Genomic DNA, 16,852 nt, shown 5'->3' on the forward strand with positions numbered 1-16,852 from the left:
CAGCGATAGACTGTCAATAGCATTATAATACAATGAAGCGCAAGAGAATCAATATCAGAGTTCACTGGCATTACAAGCTAAATTATTGACAGAATAGAGCTAGCTTCCACATTTGATACTCCATTTAAATCGAGCTAGATGTTAAGATGCGCTAATTTTGTTACATCATTGGTACAATAGTGTACAGAATTTTTGTGTACATCTGATATTACATAATGACACTATATATACACGCATACGTATATATATTTCACGGGGCACCGTCGATTACGAATAAGAGTACACTGCCTTCTTTTTTTTTGTTCGTAGAACACAGAAAATCATTATAAATTTAATACAAGATTACTACAACATCGTATATATTATAAGTATTAGAGACTGTATTTTTTTTTGTCGAGAGAGAAATAGATGAGGAGGCATTAAAAACAGATGCCAAGACTGCATGTACTCAAATATAATACATACTATTTTATGGTAATATTAAATTATCAGAACACAGGTTTGCTTTGCAATTAACCGTTACGCAATTTGTCCATTCTGCACTCCGAGGAAGATTATGCAGAAATTCTTTTTTTGTCTTTCGTTTAAATCCGGCAAAAAACTAAGAGGAATGATGGCTACAATGAATGCTATTTCCTACATTGATACAGATTACATATATAATTCGCAAAAGATTACCAAATTTCGTATAAACGTATCACATGAAAAAATAGAGCAGACGTTACATCATGGCACATAATTTAACAGGCACCTGTCATATGCGTGTGCCAAAATTGATCAACGTTCCGTTGGTAATCTCTGTAAACGAGATCGTATACATTTTCGACTAGTTGTTATCTCTTTCCTTTTTGCTTTTATATTGCATGTGACATATATTTTTGGCAGATATTGGCAGTTAAATTTATAACAGGATATGTTAATATTCAATGCATATTGCTATTCAGTTTCTTTTTTTTTTTTCATTTTATAAGAAAAAGCGAAACGAAGAGAGAGATGCTAGTTTGCATTCTCTTTAAAAGTATGTAATTTCACACGTTTAATTACATACATATATACCAAAACATCGCTAACTTAAGGTATCGCTGTACATTAAATACTTGTGACATCATTCCTCTTTGAGTATATATTTATAAGCACAATAAGAATGATTACGGTCGTAATGAATCTACAAGTATTTATTAATCAATGTATGATGAACAATATTATGAAAAATGCCTCCTAATTGATGGCAGATCAGTGTGCTGTGGTTTCGCTGTAAGTAAAAATATTAAATCACTAGGTATGAACATAAAATATTAGAAAAAAAAACATCTAGTTTTACGGCATATTAAGCAATATAATTTTGTGTATATATATATATATATATATATATATATATATATATAGTACAAACAACAAAAAACAAAAGATAACACTTCACAGTTTCTGTGTGAATTACTATTAAAATGTATATTTCAATAACAAGTATTATTGCCAACACTGGACTTGAAACGACACTTTATAATATCAAGTTGAAGCAATTCTATTGCTATTTAACTGAGTCATCTTGTTGAAATAATTTTGTTATGCATCACGCTTTACTATATTTTTCATATATAACATGAACAACTATTACGTTTCATCTATTTCTATACACTTATACATCTCGCAAGACATTTTTCATGATTGTAACACTATGTAAACTTTACATTGTGGTAAACAATAAAATATCTTAATGTTAGGTATATAGTGTGTTTCTTGTTTATATTAAACGCACAGCACGCGCGCGGCAACATATACGTGATAGTTAACATGCAATTGCAAATTGAGGCTAACACTTCTCTTTGTGTGTCTTTCAATTAATCTTAAATACGAAAATTTTTCATTAATCTGAAGAGTACCATTTAGTTACAAAAGTAAATACCAAAAGAAAAAAACAAATTGCGCATTGACACATATTACTTTCAATCACAGTTTCTTTGCAGTTCACAAATATAGTATATCCTATTAACTGGTTAAAGTATAATTTTCTCTTTGAGTGGATTATATAACATGCAATAAAGGAAATGCCCTTTATCATACACCATTGGGTTAATGCTGAGAAGACTATTCATGTATCTTAGTACTTCATTTTGCATCTTGAGCTATTTAAATTACTTGCTTTTCTCACATAATAAATCTTATTTGTTAGAACAGATGTATCCACGCACATTTTTCAGAATGCTTTGTGATTCTTGAAATATTGAACTATATATATATATATATATATATATATATATATATATATATAAACACATAATAATAATATATAAATATAATTAAAAAAATTCATACATTTAATATTTACGATTACTTATTTGTGTGCTGCGTGTATATGTAATGTGCTTCTCTCTATGTTTTTCTAGAAACATACTTGAATATACTCTCATAAGAGTATAGAGTATGTATCGATTCGAAAGCAAAATGAAGTCTTAAGAGATATGAATGCTCTTAAAACTTGAAGATGATACTGCTGAATATTATAGCAGAGCCTCGACAACAATATCAATATGCACTACATCATGCAAAATATTATGAAGCAAAAATATAGAGAAACGACAAAAATACACTTTTGCTAATAAGCTAAACAATTATTCACGTGAAGCAGACATTAAACAAAAATAAGCTTTTAGCGCATTTTGATTTATATTTTATATAACTTTGTTATCGATGTATGGTTATCGTGGCTCAACTATAACAGTATCACAATGACACTGGAATAAATTAGATATACATTTATTAAAAAAATGTATGATCTCCGAGAGTAACAGATACTCTGTTATTATTAATATACAAAGTTGTTCGAGAGCCTATTGTAAAAACATACAAAACATACGTGTGTGATATTTTATGCCTGATAGATAAGGCCCAGGTACCAAAATAGCAGTGACATTCTTTGATCTTTAAATCGTTTTTGACCTATCACGCACTCTTTGACGAAAAATAATTAACGGCATCTTTGCAATGTGTTAAGAATAGAAGCAATAAAAGAAATTTTTTTTATAATTGTGCATGGTTAATGGTAACGAAATAAGGGAAAAAAATAGTGACAGCTTGTGTAATAGATCAGGTTTTATACAAGTGCATTTTAGGCTTGTTGCAATGAAAATTTGTGTCTATCAGCTTACACAGTCTCATACTCGCGGCGAATTGAGCGAGCCAGACAGCACGCAAAGACTACTCCAATCAACTGAAAAAAAGAGAAGAATGTATTTTTACAATTTTTCCGGATAGCTAAGCTTTATCCTTTATTCGTTACTGTTACTAACTAGTATGTACATCGGAATATTATGTATTTAATGTTATTTATAGAAATATATATAACATTGCAATACATTTTTTTCTCTTTTATCAATGTATACGATAGTTGCTCGAATCTCTAAATCACAAGTATTTTAATACAGCTTCAATATAATGTAAAAATGACATTTCGAATTAGAACTTACTTGTATGAGGGCTATCCCTATGCCCACTCCTCCCAGGATCAAAGCGTTATTTTCTATAGCATACGTCAGTTTCAACATGCAGCCGTCACCGTACACGTGAATCGAATTCAAATCGCATCGGCTCTGAGCAGGAATCTCTTTGCAGCAGGAATCAGGAACGGTATTATCACGGAAACCAATACGGGGCCAGTCTGCAGGGCTATTCATACCGCAGCATTGTAACTAAAATCATATTTTAATTTTCAGGTAAATATGAATTCTATTAACGGCTTACAATTAAGTTATCTAGCTAGTAAGGACTTTCTTTTTACGCAATAATATCAAAAATATTCTTTTTTACAACAATGAATAAAGATCTAAACGTACGGTTGTAATGGTATATCTATGTACAAATCATTTAGTGAACTCACATCATGCTGCATGATGTCCCATGAACGACGAATATCCGGATTAAGCTCATACTGTCGCAAAGTACCGTTCAGACGGCTTTCCAACATATTAGCAACTTCTCCTCTCATCATGTAACCTGTGATTCCGGCGCCCAATTCCAGAGCAAATATCATCAGCAGCAGGACCGAGAACTAAGATAGATCAAAATTAATGCACAGGTATAAGATACAGGACATAGTGCCCCTAGCAAATTCTTGTACAAAATACAGGCTTTTCGATTCAATTATACTTTAAAAAAATTTTTTTGCTACGTCATATATAATAATAAAAGATATTTATTAAAAAGATGAGACAAAATCTCACTTATTGTTATGGGAAAAAGAGGTAAATTTAATTAATATAGTTATTTAGAATAATCTTTTCAAAACCATACCGTTATTATCATGCAATGATTCTCCTTTACAGCTCCGCAGCATCCAAAGAATGATACAAGGAAGACTACGATACCGACTACTATCATTAAGAGCGGGGCTGCAAAGAACCAAGTATCCAGAAAGTTGCTGTACCCGCTGTAAACAACCATAATCACTCCGCCCACCGAAATAAATACGATGCCGGTGATCTGAAATAATACATAAAATATTTTTACCGTTAGTCTTTTTATTATTTTATTCATAATTAATTATGTATTCATATTATCTTGTAAGATAAATATTCATTTAGCTATTGTTCCAAAGTTATTTGTTACGCATTATTACAAGTAGTTCTATATTTTTATGATTTCGCGTTTTATCAAAAATTATGATATTCTCTTCAAATAAAAACTTACAATTTGCATTTATATATGTCATTTTTAAATCGGAGAAAGGAAAATTTAGCGAAAAAACTAATTTTTAAAAAGTTACGAAAAACATGTTTTATTTTTTATTCCAGTTTCTTATACGTTTCTTATACGTGCATTACGAATTTAAATTGTATCTTTTTTTTGGCGTGCTATTAAATTAGCGCTTACTTTCACAAAACGCGCTTCCACGAAGTGAAATCTTTAATTAGAATTATTACATCGTTACAACACCGACGATACGATATTTGAGAAACATATACCTGCCCATATTATTTCGTAAATACATAATTAACGAAAACTTTAGTGCGCTCGTTAAACTCGGTATTGCTGGAAAAACATTTTTCTGCTTCCTGCAATGTTCAGAGATGAGAAGCGACCGACACTTGGGAGTTATTAGGACAGACATTCAATACTTTTCTTCCGTGCTAACAGCTCTAAGTGGAAAGCACGATCGCGTAAGAGCCGCATTGTTTGCCAACGGGAAGCGCATAAAACTGTTATAATTACGCCGAGTCACTTTCAGCGCGAGATAACCGCGCGGGAACGGTCTCTCGCGGGTAGATTACGAAAGCGGCGGCTTTACCGAGAAACTCCTAGCGTAAGAAATTCATTGTTGTATGATAATTAGAAAGGTAACATTTACAACGCTTTTTCGTCAACTTTGCGTCGAAGAAACCGCCGAGGAAAAAGCGCGGTCGACCAGCAATCAGGAGTATCAACAACACTCCGTGCAAAAGTTTTTGGCGTAGGAGAGACCGGTTTGCACAAGTCGGGCCTTCTAAGTTCGATGATTCTTTATCACGTTACAGATAAGATGACACCTACGTGCGCGGAAAAGGACATCGTGCAGTCGAGCTCGTTTATCATTTAATTATATTCCGAGCTGTCGACACAAACCCAGGGGCGTAACTTTCCGGAAATTCCGGAGCGCTTTCTCGCGTCGTTGCAGAAAAGATCGGGCTCTACCGAAACCCAAGAGGAATTGGTCGGCGGCGCCCATTACCGTTGCTAGATCTGTCTAAATAAAGACATCTCTCCAACGCACGGCTGCCGACGTTCTACGCGGCCGAGGGGAGAAAGAAAAAAAGGCACGCGAGAAAGAGAGAGAGAGAGAGAGACCGCCAGACATCGCGTCGTAGGAAGGCTACGTCGCTCCGTCGCCGTCCCCAACGAAGATTATAGACCTCTCTCCCTTGCCTATGTGGTTACCTACGTGTCTTTCACCTACGGCTCACCTATACGTAGTAGGCCTTCGAGGCAGCGAAACCGAACCCGACCGACGAGACCGGTCGATTCGCTCGCCCTCGAGCGACGCCTGGACGGACGGCCCGTCGGCGAGCCGTACGCCGTACGCTAACAGGTGACTCTACCACGGCGAACTTTATGTACGAATCTATTGAAAAGTTTCAGCAACGAGGACGCGCCCAACGCGCGACGATCCATACGATCTGGGCTGTCCTAGAAAGCGAATTGTAGAACGCGACCCCGCGTACACGCCGTCTCCCCTGTGAAAGATTTAAAGTCTATGCCCCGTCTTTTCGCAAAAGGATGTCGTTGAAAGAGAACTGCTCCTCGTAAATTAATTCCTTCGTCATTCAGCTCGGGTGTCGGATTCTACCTGGAGTTAGAAATTCCATAGGGTTCGAGGATGTGTCGAATGCATATATACATGTTCGATGGAAAGGTGAGGAACGCGGCGCGGCGTCCCCTGGCTAGAAGAGGAAACCGAAATTGGATTATCGCGGGGAACAAAGCCACGGCCGTCGGAGCTCTCCGTATACTTCCTCCGGCACGCATCGCGTACAAACTGTGTGGTCGCTGCGCTGGCATTTCACGCTGGACGGATCATTAAGCGTTACAATAAGGGACGCGCGACGGACACCCCCGCCCTGCCGTCCTTTGCCTGGGTTGTTTTTGTGTCCTAGATCCTTCCGACCGTCCGCGTCCGTCCGCACGGGCGACGACGGTGCTTTATGTGCGCGCGGAGTCTCCTGGAACTTGACCCGCGCGATGGCTTTCGGTTAGTTCTGTATCGGCGCCCAGGTGTCTTTAAATAAACTCTTCCGTCTTCCGTGTCAACGTGATTAACGCCTTCCCGTTGTCACAATCATCGCGAGGGTGATAAAAACCGGTCCTAATCCGAGTGAATTTTGTATCACGTTTGCCGGTATCCGATATATCTCTTTCAGTTGGACAATCGCTATTTTTCTTCCTTTCTTTGCATTCCTGCGGAAGATATAACTCTGGCTTATACATTAATGCCGTTAGATGAAAGAAAGTTGATTGGATAAAAATGTCATTAGATAAAGGAAGATACTTTGTTGGATAGATTCAATTGCGCCGTATCTGGAATTGCGGCCTTGAATTTTTTACGCGATTTTACACATATTACAAGTTTTATACGTAATGGTGTCGCGCGCGCGCCCACACACACACACACACGAGCGCGACTATGTTGAACGAGTGAACTCTAGATTACGTTAAACGTGAAAAAAGGGTGGGGGCGGGGTATCGATCGCTTCATCCATAACGCTTACGCTCCCGAGGTTCTGGAGCATAAGCACACCACAAAGTTTCCCTCGAAATGAATACCCTCCGTATTTACATCATTTATTCAGAAACGCGCTACACGGTTTCGGTCACGCCACGCAATATCGATTCGATTTGTTATTGTCATTAGATTGTCGAGACATTGGACGGAGATACGCGCGCCGCGCGTCTCTCAATATTGGTGGAGAATTTTTCTAAAAAAACCTAACGGAGTGACGGACAGAAAGGATCCCGAGAGGAGAGTCGGAGAGCCTCCTCGCCATCGAGCCGTGCGTAATATCGATCCGATACGCGCGCGCGCCCCAAGATTGCCTCGTGTCGACGTAACCGTTAAGAAACGCGCGCGACGCGCGTTAACAATAAAATCGACGACCATCTAGCATTCGGATATTACGATCCGATAACGAAATAATCTGAGAATCTGCCCGTGTCCGTCGCTCGAATCCACGATCGAAGCAAAGAACGGGGCAAGCTCGTTGGAAATAAGGTAAATGCACCTATTTGCGTCCGAATCTGATTAAAAAATAATAAAATCAATTAATATCCACACTTATTGATTCATGAAGAATATTTATTCCATTCTATAGACAATATTCTATAATTTCGTCTATTTTAAAATCGTCAAATTCGTGGAGACGCGGAGAGAGACCAACCCCGTCGTCGTCGTCAACCCGAGTTATCCCGACGTCCAATTAAGCCGGGCGCGTCTTCGAGGAAACGCGACTCGCGACTCGCGACTCGCAACAGAAGTTGCTCTACGTCCCGTATATATTAATTCTTACGGGAAGCGGCCGCGCGGCGCCGGATGATTCATCGTTCGGCAGCACGCGAACACGCGAACGGCGCGCCCGGCGGGGAGCAGCCGGTTCGGCGACGTGACGCCGAACTTTGATGTCGGGCAGGCGAAGCGTGTCGGGTCGAGATTGTCGATCCCCAGATGCTCCGCTCCGGAGGCCTGACCGATATATAACAAAGCGCCCGCGCCCGCCCAGCGCGCGACGCCGAGAATAGCGGAACGCGCGGGGCGAGCGTCCGCGTCGCGGTGTCAATGTATATCGTTCTCCTTCTTCGCGTCCCGGAGAGTCCCAATCGCGGCCTATGTGCGCACCGTTAGAGCCGTCTCTCCGCGGCCGTTACTCACCGCGAATATCAGGTTGAAGAGGAACAGCAGGTACTTGACGCAAGTCATGCCGCCGGACACCATTTTCGACACTCTCACTAATAATGTACCGACGAGATTCGTGAATCACTGAATCCGCGACGTTTGCACGCGCGCGAGAGAGAAATAGGAATTTATATATACGCTGGCTTCTCGCTGCCGCACGAGGAAGTGGAAAATACGCTGGCGCGCCGCCCGTTTTCCGTTCCTGTCTTCGTCTGCGACTCGCCTGACTCGCCTCCCTTCTCTCTTTCGCCTCTCCTCCGTACGTCAACGACCCGAATCGCACGGGACCGGGATGCTCGCGCGTCGACTGTTCGCCGTCAAATGTGCACCGGACAATGTATTTTTGTTGTTGCGCGGCATACACTCGCGATGCGCGCGCAACCGCCCCGCCAGGGCCGTACCTTTTCCCCGGGACGAGGCGCGGTGACTGCTTTGTGTTTGGGATGAGTTAATTATGAGGAGAATTCGCGAGAAAAGGCAATTGAAATGGAATCTTTATTATAATTTTAACGTTTTATTTTATTATAAAATTTTTTAATTTGTTGATTATATATAATCTTATATTTACATATAATTATAATTTAATTTACAGTTATAATTAATTTATAATTTTATTATAAAAAACTGAATTATCACCTATCGACCTGCTAAGTGCTAAGCTAATGTATGCGCACACACATCGCGTGTTTCTTTTTTCATATCTACTCTGTTAAAACCGATCGTGGCGGAACGTAGCGGGCATTATTTAACAGCGACGGCTGGCTTTTGGAATTTTAATAAAATAAAGCCGCGAAGGAAGTTTACGCTCCTAGCATCTATTGTTACAATTGATGCTATAATACCTAAGCGCTACGTGTGGGCGTTTATTATCATAGTCAAGAATCCTCCGGGCGTATATTTCACTCCATCTCGATCTCCTCGCTTCTCCTCCCACTTATATGACAAAGGTAAACTTGTCTCGGTTACTCGTGATTATTATTCATCTCTCGTGGCGCGTGTGAGCGTCCGTCACGTTCGCTCATCGATGATCGATGGCCGCGCGGCGCGAACGCGTCGCGTCGCCCGAACGCTACGACCCTGTGCGTGCACCTCCACATCCAACGCGACGCAACGCGACGCAACGCAACGCAACGCAACGCAACGCAAGGCGACACGACCGCGACACGACGACGACGCTGCACTTCGGGTGGCGGATGGTGTCATGGCGAGCCTATGTGCCGCGATCGACGATTCGGCCCGCACAAACCGCGTACTCGCATTACGCGTTGTGCGATCCTTCTCCGTTTTCGATTCCCGACAGAACGGAGGACTATAATCGAATCTCGGTCGAACGCGAATAACAAAATTTGCGTCGCAGTCGCACCTGAAACTCGTGTCTCTTCCGTCACGACTCGACTGTATATACGTACATCCTTTTCGTTTTCGGCCCTGCAACTAGGCCGCTATCCGTTCTCCTTTTTATGAATGTCCAGAGTTTTTGAAAATTCCTGAATATTTTGCTTTTTATCTTTAATCACAGTTTGTAAGTTACAAATTGTAACATTAGTGTGCGGTTTAAGATGATAATTTGAGGTATATGATTTTATGCTTGCCGTAAAAGATTATTTATCAAAGTCTCGATTAAAATGTTTACCTACCTTAGATTTCAAGACTGATTTACGTTATGTTAATGTGTAAAAGTAAAACCATGAGAAAGAAAACTTTTTCTTGCTAATTCGGTTCTTTAATATATTTGTTATTTTATTGATATTTTCAAAATACCACTGACGATAGCACGTACAGTAAGGTAGATAGGTATACTTAATAATAAAACTTCTTTTAAATTAAAAACACGTTTACTTTATTCATTTTATTCTACGTACTTTTAAAAACGAGATGTAAAATAATTATTTATTTATCGTTACAACTATTTGCTAACTTATTCGCGTTTTTATGTGTCCGAGGCTGCAAGCTAAATGTCCGGGCCGATAAATTCTAGTTTTGAAAATTTTATATGGCGTACACTCCATCTGCACCGCAAACAACATCCGACTTTTGCGTCGGTCGGAGACGACGATACTGTGGGTGTGTCCCGAAATGTACCGGCAGTATTGAAAATCTACTGGCATACGCGATGTGAACTATAGATTTTCAGTATTGTAATATTCAATAATTTCAACGCTGTCAGTACTTTCAGCTGTGCGACAGGGCTAACTTCCGGTTCTGACTTCTCGTTATTCGGATACGGTGATCCGACGCCAATATTGGGTGTGTCCCGAAATGTACCGACTACCGATAGTACTGAAAATGTATAGTATATGCAACGCGAACTATAGATTTTCGATACTTTACAATACTACGTTCAGTTTCGGAACGCAGCAATTGAGCTACATCGACTGACGAAGGAGTCTGAAAGTTGGTCGTACACCGGGGCCGAAAATTGCGAGGTAGAAGTGTCCGCGAATCTCAAACCGTTAAAATTTGTAAAATGATTATGTTGAATAGTTGAATCGTACAGGATGGCAATCGGGAAATTCCTGAAACTAAATAGCTGTTATTTTATAATAATGGTCAGAATGAAATGAATTAAACACTACGCTGTTCAGAAGAGATCTGTCATTTTTTATTAGAACATAGTGCGAAGAGGATATACGTCAACTTGCAGGATATATCAACTTGCAGAAATAAATATTATAGAAAGAGGACCAATGTAATAAATAATTCGACCGGTTTCACGGTGTAGCGACGTATGTTTCCAAAATGACATTATCTGCAATAATTGACACGCTTTTAAAACTATATATGTAATACATTTTCCAACGTTAATAAGTGTAAATTATAGCATTGATAACTTTTGAAGAATTCCAGAAAAATCTCTTTTTCATATAAAAATGGCCAAGATCCTCGAAACACATCGCTAAGTTTCTGGCTTTTCTACAGTGTTTATTATTTTTACATATTCACAAATGTAATGTACGCACTTCTTTGCACTTACATGCTGAAAAAAAAATGACAGATTTCTTTTGCAGCGTAGTGTTTAAAACTCTTTCCGTTCTATCCATTCGTTACAAAATAACAGCTATTTAGCTTTCAGCATCAGCAATTTCCCGATTGTCACCTCGTCGCGTACTGATTTCAAACTACGCTGCAATTTCTACCGCAACACCGACATTACTGCACATTACTGTAAAAAAAGAAAGTGATTATAAACATTTCTCCGTTCTTCGACGTGGATAGCTTTCGCGAGTGACCGTCGCCGCGCGAAGACGGGGTTCACCTCGAAATCGTTCCGTTCGATATTGTTTGGTCGAAGTCGCCCCGGAACGCGGAGAGGAACGAGCGATGTTAGCGCACGAAAAGAGGTGGTGCAACGAACGGAGACTCTCGCGACGCCCACGTTGTGAATTACGATGTTGATATGCCTCAATACCGTTCTCTCTGTCGGTGTCTATTAATACACACACACACACGCGAGGGTTTCTTCAGGTCTACGACTCCGACGGAGAGCGTAATGCCCAGAGAGGACTGTTCTCCGACAGAAGAGAACGGACCTCATCTCGGTGAAATATTACGTCGCAATTCCGTCCACGCGGTCCTCCTCGCTCCAGCGGGGTTTCTCGGTAGCATATTAATGACACCTGAGACGAAACTGAGATGTTTTCTGCGCGCTGTAAAGAGAAGAAAAAACTAGATATACTTGACGCACGTGTATGCAAGGGAAATATATAAGAAACGACGGACCCAGCTATACGCGTTACTCCTCACATTCAATAATTCGCGCACTCGATATATTACATTCGCATTGAAATGCTTCTGCATCAGCCAACCCCATCGTGGCGCGAGAATTGGTCTTGACATTTATCCTAAATGTGTTTATCGATTTTCTAAATATATAACAATGTCTGTGCACAATGTAATGTTTATATTAAATGCTTGAGGGACTTTGCTTGCCACATCAGGGACACCTCACGCGCGTGTAAAAATATACGTACAGCATTTAATTGCGGCGCAACACAATTTCATACGTAACTTATATTCATACTTATATAAAAATGAACAGAATTGTAATATAGAACCGTAATGTATGCAGTCGCAATAATTGTGTTTCCCGCTAATTTCATAATCTGACCGATTCAATGCAACCGCGGTCGAGAAAGAGAGAAAGAGGCGCGGAATAATGAAATCGGCGGTCAGTCATTCGCTCTTATAACGGGACAGTCCTAACAGACGAATGAATTGCAAAATGAAGGCAGAGCGTGGAGCGGGATGGAGATGAGTTGCGCGCGTTCTCAATATGCAGCGGGATACAATAATAGCGTAGCGCAAGTAGCGTAAATTGGATTTTAAATCGGTCGCCTTTGCGAATTTCGCTTTCGCGCTCGCTCCCGCGAGAGCGAGAGCCAGTAGGCTTACGCGTTAAATTCTTGCGTGAACGCGTGCGACCGCGCGCAACGGGCGGGCGTACGCGGCATATGCGGCGGCACACGCTATACGAACGGGGAGAGTTCTCCGGCGATGTCGATGTCGGCCACGTCAGACCGTACACAACCCTCGGCCAGCGGCTAAATATACATGAATATAAAATGCGCGCGGGGCTGGAGCATGCGTGCTCGGAGCACTGCCTCAGGGACACGGCCTCGTCGAAGCACTCCGAAGCACGACATAGACAAGACAACCCTTCGCAGGACGTGGGAGAAGTGGAGGAGCAATCCAATCGCGAACCGCTTCTCCGCCTCTTGTCCGCGAAGGCTGCGAAAGCTCTACATGTAATTAGTACAGAGAGAGAGAGAGAGAGAGAGAGAGAGAGAGAGAGAGAGAGAGAGAGAGAGAGAGAAATCAAAATTGATGCAATTTCTGCCGACCGATCAAACCTGGAGCATTACACTATTAAAGTTATAGTGTCAAATTATTATACTCTATTTTTGAGTCATTTTTTTAATCATTAGTTCCTATACAAATCGCCACTGCTTCTACTCAATCATTAATTTAACTAAAACAACGTTAATTTAAATCAATGGAGTTAAAATAATGAATTAAGATAATTTTGGCACATATGATAGTTAAAAATAGCAAAATGTTATTTGATTCGGGGTATTGAATACGACGCCGTCCAAAACAAAGCCGCGCCCAGGCGAAAGGCGATCGTGCGAATTTAATGAAGTTAGCTCGTGCGAAACGTGAGCGGTATATGTATCGAGTGCCCAATGCTTTTTTCATGAATGTTGAGGGATATTTCATTAACGAGGAAAACGCTTATTATGGACAGGAGAGTTATTGAACATTTACTTGCCGCGTTATGTCGACTAAAACTCTCGCTAAAACTTGTTGGGAAAAAATACGACAACTAAAAAATTATACTATAAAATTTTAATATTGCTAGTTGTAAAAATGCTTATGCACACATTCAGTTCAAATATGCTTATATATTCATATTGCATATTATTTCGAAACTGATTTCTCGTTTTTTCTTAATTTTAATCATCTCACATTCTTATTGCGTTTTAATTTTTCGAATCCCAACGTCAAGAATCCCCGAAAAACATTTCCGTCGCGCCATGTTTCGATAACAATATGGATTGTTTAGGCTTCAACGCTAAGGTTGAATCCAACAAAAAAAGTCATGTACTATTATTATATCATATACGTATACTATACATATATAATTATATACTCAACTTCCAATAAGATATTTTTAAATTTTCTCTAATATAGCATTCCTAACGTAACGATAAAAGCGAGGAGAAGAAACTTCTTAAAAATTGGCCGATTAAACTTCAAAACTTGTATTGTAAACATCTCGCCGGGCGAATAACAAGTATAGATAAAAATAGCTCATTATCTTCGCGCCTGGTCGCAACAATCGTCAACGTTCCGTTTCAACAGCCGCGCATTGTTCGTTTTCAGCTTCTAGAACGAAACAATATGCGTCACGGGACCGGTACGCGTTTGTACATACACGCATTGCACGTATCTAAGCCCGATTTTGCTCCGCTTTTGCCGCGCGTGGAAGGGCAGCCGGCCAGACGATATAAACGGATATTTGTGTCACAGATTGATCGCGGCATCATTAACCGATCATGCGACGGGTAATAACTCCGCGTATACGGGGACGCGCGGTCAGATATGTGTCAAGTGTTACCCTTGAGCACACTCGGTTATTGAATATTATATTAGCCACGTTAGAGGATCTGCTCCATATTCTACGCCTCAATCGTCTCAATTACGGTCTATAACTAACGACGTGGCCGAACCCAGGCCGTCAGCACGGAGGCCGTCGCGGTATCGCGTGATAGCACGTTTATCAAGTTTCCGCGAGCGGATTTCCCTGAGCCTTGGCGTCACGGGAGACGCGCATGTAAACGAACGCATCAAAACGGAAACAAACCGCGGGGTTCGGAGTTATTAATCTTCGCAAAAGTTTCGTCTAAAAATTTATTCTTCCGGGAACAATTTGTCAAGATACGCGGAGAGTCGTAAACATGTTTACGAGTCAATTTTAAAATCTAGGTAAATGCAAACGACTCTAAAATGGATTATAAAATAGCGCGGTGTGATCTAGTACATTGTAAAATTTGTATACAATATCAAATTACACTCAATTTGACTCATTTTTAATTATTCCTGTAGGTCACTACTGCTCCTACTCGATATATGTCGCTAATTTAACTAAACCAATGGAGTTAAAATAACTGCTTTGTGTTTCGATACGCATGACAGTTAAAAATAACAAAATGTATTTAATCAACATATTAGTTTAATAAATAACGTAAATAGTGGGCTATATATATGAGAGCCGACGCAAGATCTAATGTACGGAGATATTATATTTTAGAAATACTTAGTCAGTACATTAAATCTTTAAAGTAATTATTCAAACGTGCTTTCGACTAATATCACTGAAGAGGGCCCGATTTAGGGCTGAAACGTTTGAATAATTACTTTAAAGTTTTAATATGTACTGACTAAGTATTTCTAAATATAATATCTCCGCACATTAGATCTTGCGTCGGCTCTCATAGCCCACTATTTACGTTATTTATTCTTTGTTCAGAGCTTTATCATACCTTTATATTAGTTTAAATTTAATCCTCTAATATTTAACGGTAAAGTACCGTTCGAAGAGAGAGAGAGAGCTTGCTGCTGTAAGATTTGAAACTTGAATGTAAAAATATTGCCCATTAGAAGCTTGTTGCATTGTTAAATTCGTATAATGTCAAATATTATGTTCAATTTGAGTTAAACTATTCATATGTAGGTTGCCACTGCTCCTATTCAATATATCGTTAATTTAACTAAACCAATATAGAGTTAAAATAATATACTGTTTTATATGTTAAAGCAATAAATTTCGACACACAATAGCAGTAAAAAATTATAAAATGTTACCTAACTCAAGGCATTGGTTTAAATTTCATTCTTTCAGTGTATTTCAGCTCGTAACGGTATTTATTCGCGCCGCGGCCGAGTCGTATCTTATCCGGCGCATTTGGCGCACGGGATGCATTGGAACTGGCAATGAAACCACTTCCCCTCTTCTCGCCCGTCCAACGTTTAATTGTGAACGTTAGTTTATCTATAATATATTTGTCGATTCGTGAAGTGCATCCGTTATCGAACTAAATTCCACCTGAAATAAATCGAGAAATTAGATTGTCCCGTCTCTGTTTGCGTTTCCGAGATAAGACAACAACTCTCGTTAAGTCGACATTCGACATCTTTTTTAATTAATCAGACCTCACTCACGCCTCGATCCTCCATTCCTTCGGAATTGTTTTCGACGGGCGTTTATCGGCGCGCGCATGAATAATCCGCGTTGCGAAACGCTCCGTACATTCCGGCGAAAAAATCGTCGAGAAATCTCCCGAGTTTCGTAACCTCGATCGCGCGGTGTGGCGCGGATCGGGCGACAGGTGTGCACGTACGTACCCGGCGCACCAACGCACCTCGATCGCCGTCCACCACGTCGTAATATGTATTTCGGAACAAATTGCTGCCGTTGGAGCGAGATTTCGACCGGTCCCCCGCGCTGATACGCACGCACGCATACGTACACACGCGCGCGCGCGCGCACGCACGCACGCGGCCGAGAAGGTGGTCGTGTGCGTGCGTGCGTGCGTGTGTGCGTGTGTGTGTGTGTGTGTGTGTGTGTGTGTGTGTGTGTGTGTGTGTGTGTGTGTGTGTGCGTGCGTGCGTGCGTGCGTGCGTGCGTGCGTGCGTGCGTGCGTGCGTGCGTGCGTGCGTGCGTGTGTGTGTGTGTGTGTGTGTGTGTGTGTGTGTGTGTGTGTGTGTGTGTGTGTGTGTGTGTGTGTGTGTGTGTGTGTGTGTGTGTGTGTGTGTGTGTGTGTCGTGCGTGTGTGTCGTGCGTGTGTGTCGTGCGTGGCATCGCACATACGTGTATGATCCCGCTCTCGGCACATGCACATCGGCGCCACTCGTCGGAACGCGTGTTCTCGCGTCAAG

General features: G+C 40.7%; 1 protein-coding gene and 1 long non-coding RNA gene across 2 annotated transcripts; both read right to left on the reverse strand.

The window, feature by feature from the left end:
• Positions 1 to 939: 939 nt before the first annotated feature.
• On the reverse strand, positions 940 to 8,749 carry LOC143898810 (CD63 antigen). The gene is made up of 6 exons (XM_077408544.1): positions 8,390 to 8,749; positions 4,288 to 4,476; positions 3,875 to 4,045; positions 3,465 to 3,686; positions 3,147 to 3,208; positions 940 to 1,252 (listed from the first exon to the last, which is right to left on the reverse strand). Exons 1-6 carry the CDS (start codon positions 8,450 to 8,452, stop codon positions 1,234 to 1,236), a joined length of 726 nt encoding a protein of 241 aa, XP_077264670.1. The 5' UTR covers positions 8,453 to 8,749; the 3' UTR covers positions 940 to 1,233.
• A 1,477-nt stretch (positions 8,750 to 10,226) lies between these two features.
• On the reverse strand, positions 10,227 to 16,692 carry LOC143898819 (uncharacterized). The gene is made up of 2 exons (XR_013257302.1): positions 16,136 to 16,692; positions 10,227 to 12,060 (listed from the first exon to the last, which is right to left on the reverse strand). It is a non-coding gene; the product is annotated as an uncharacterized LOC143898819 (long non-coding RNA).
• Positions 16,693 to 16,852: the final 160 nt, after the last annotated feature.

The sequence above is a fragment of the Temnothorax americanus genome, unplaced genomic scaffold (genome assembly GCF_048541705.1).
Source record: "Temnothorax americanus isolate GAGA-0224 unplaced genomic scaffold, ASM4854170v1 Scaffold24, whole genome shotgun sequence".
Taxonomy (NCBI): Eukaryota; Metazoa; Arthropoda; class Insecta; order Hymenoptera; family Formicidae; genus Temnothorax; species Temnothorax americanus.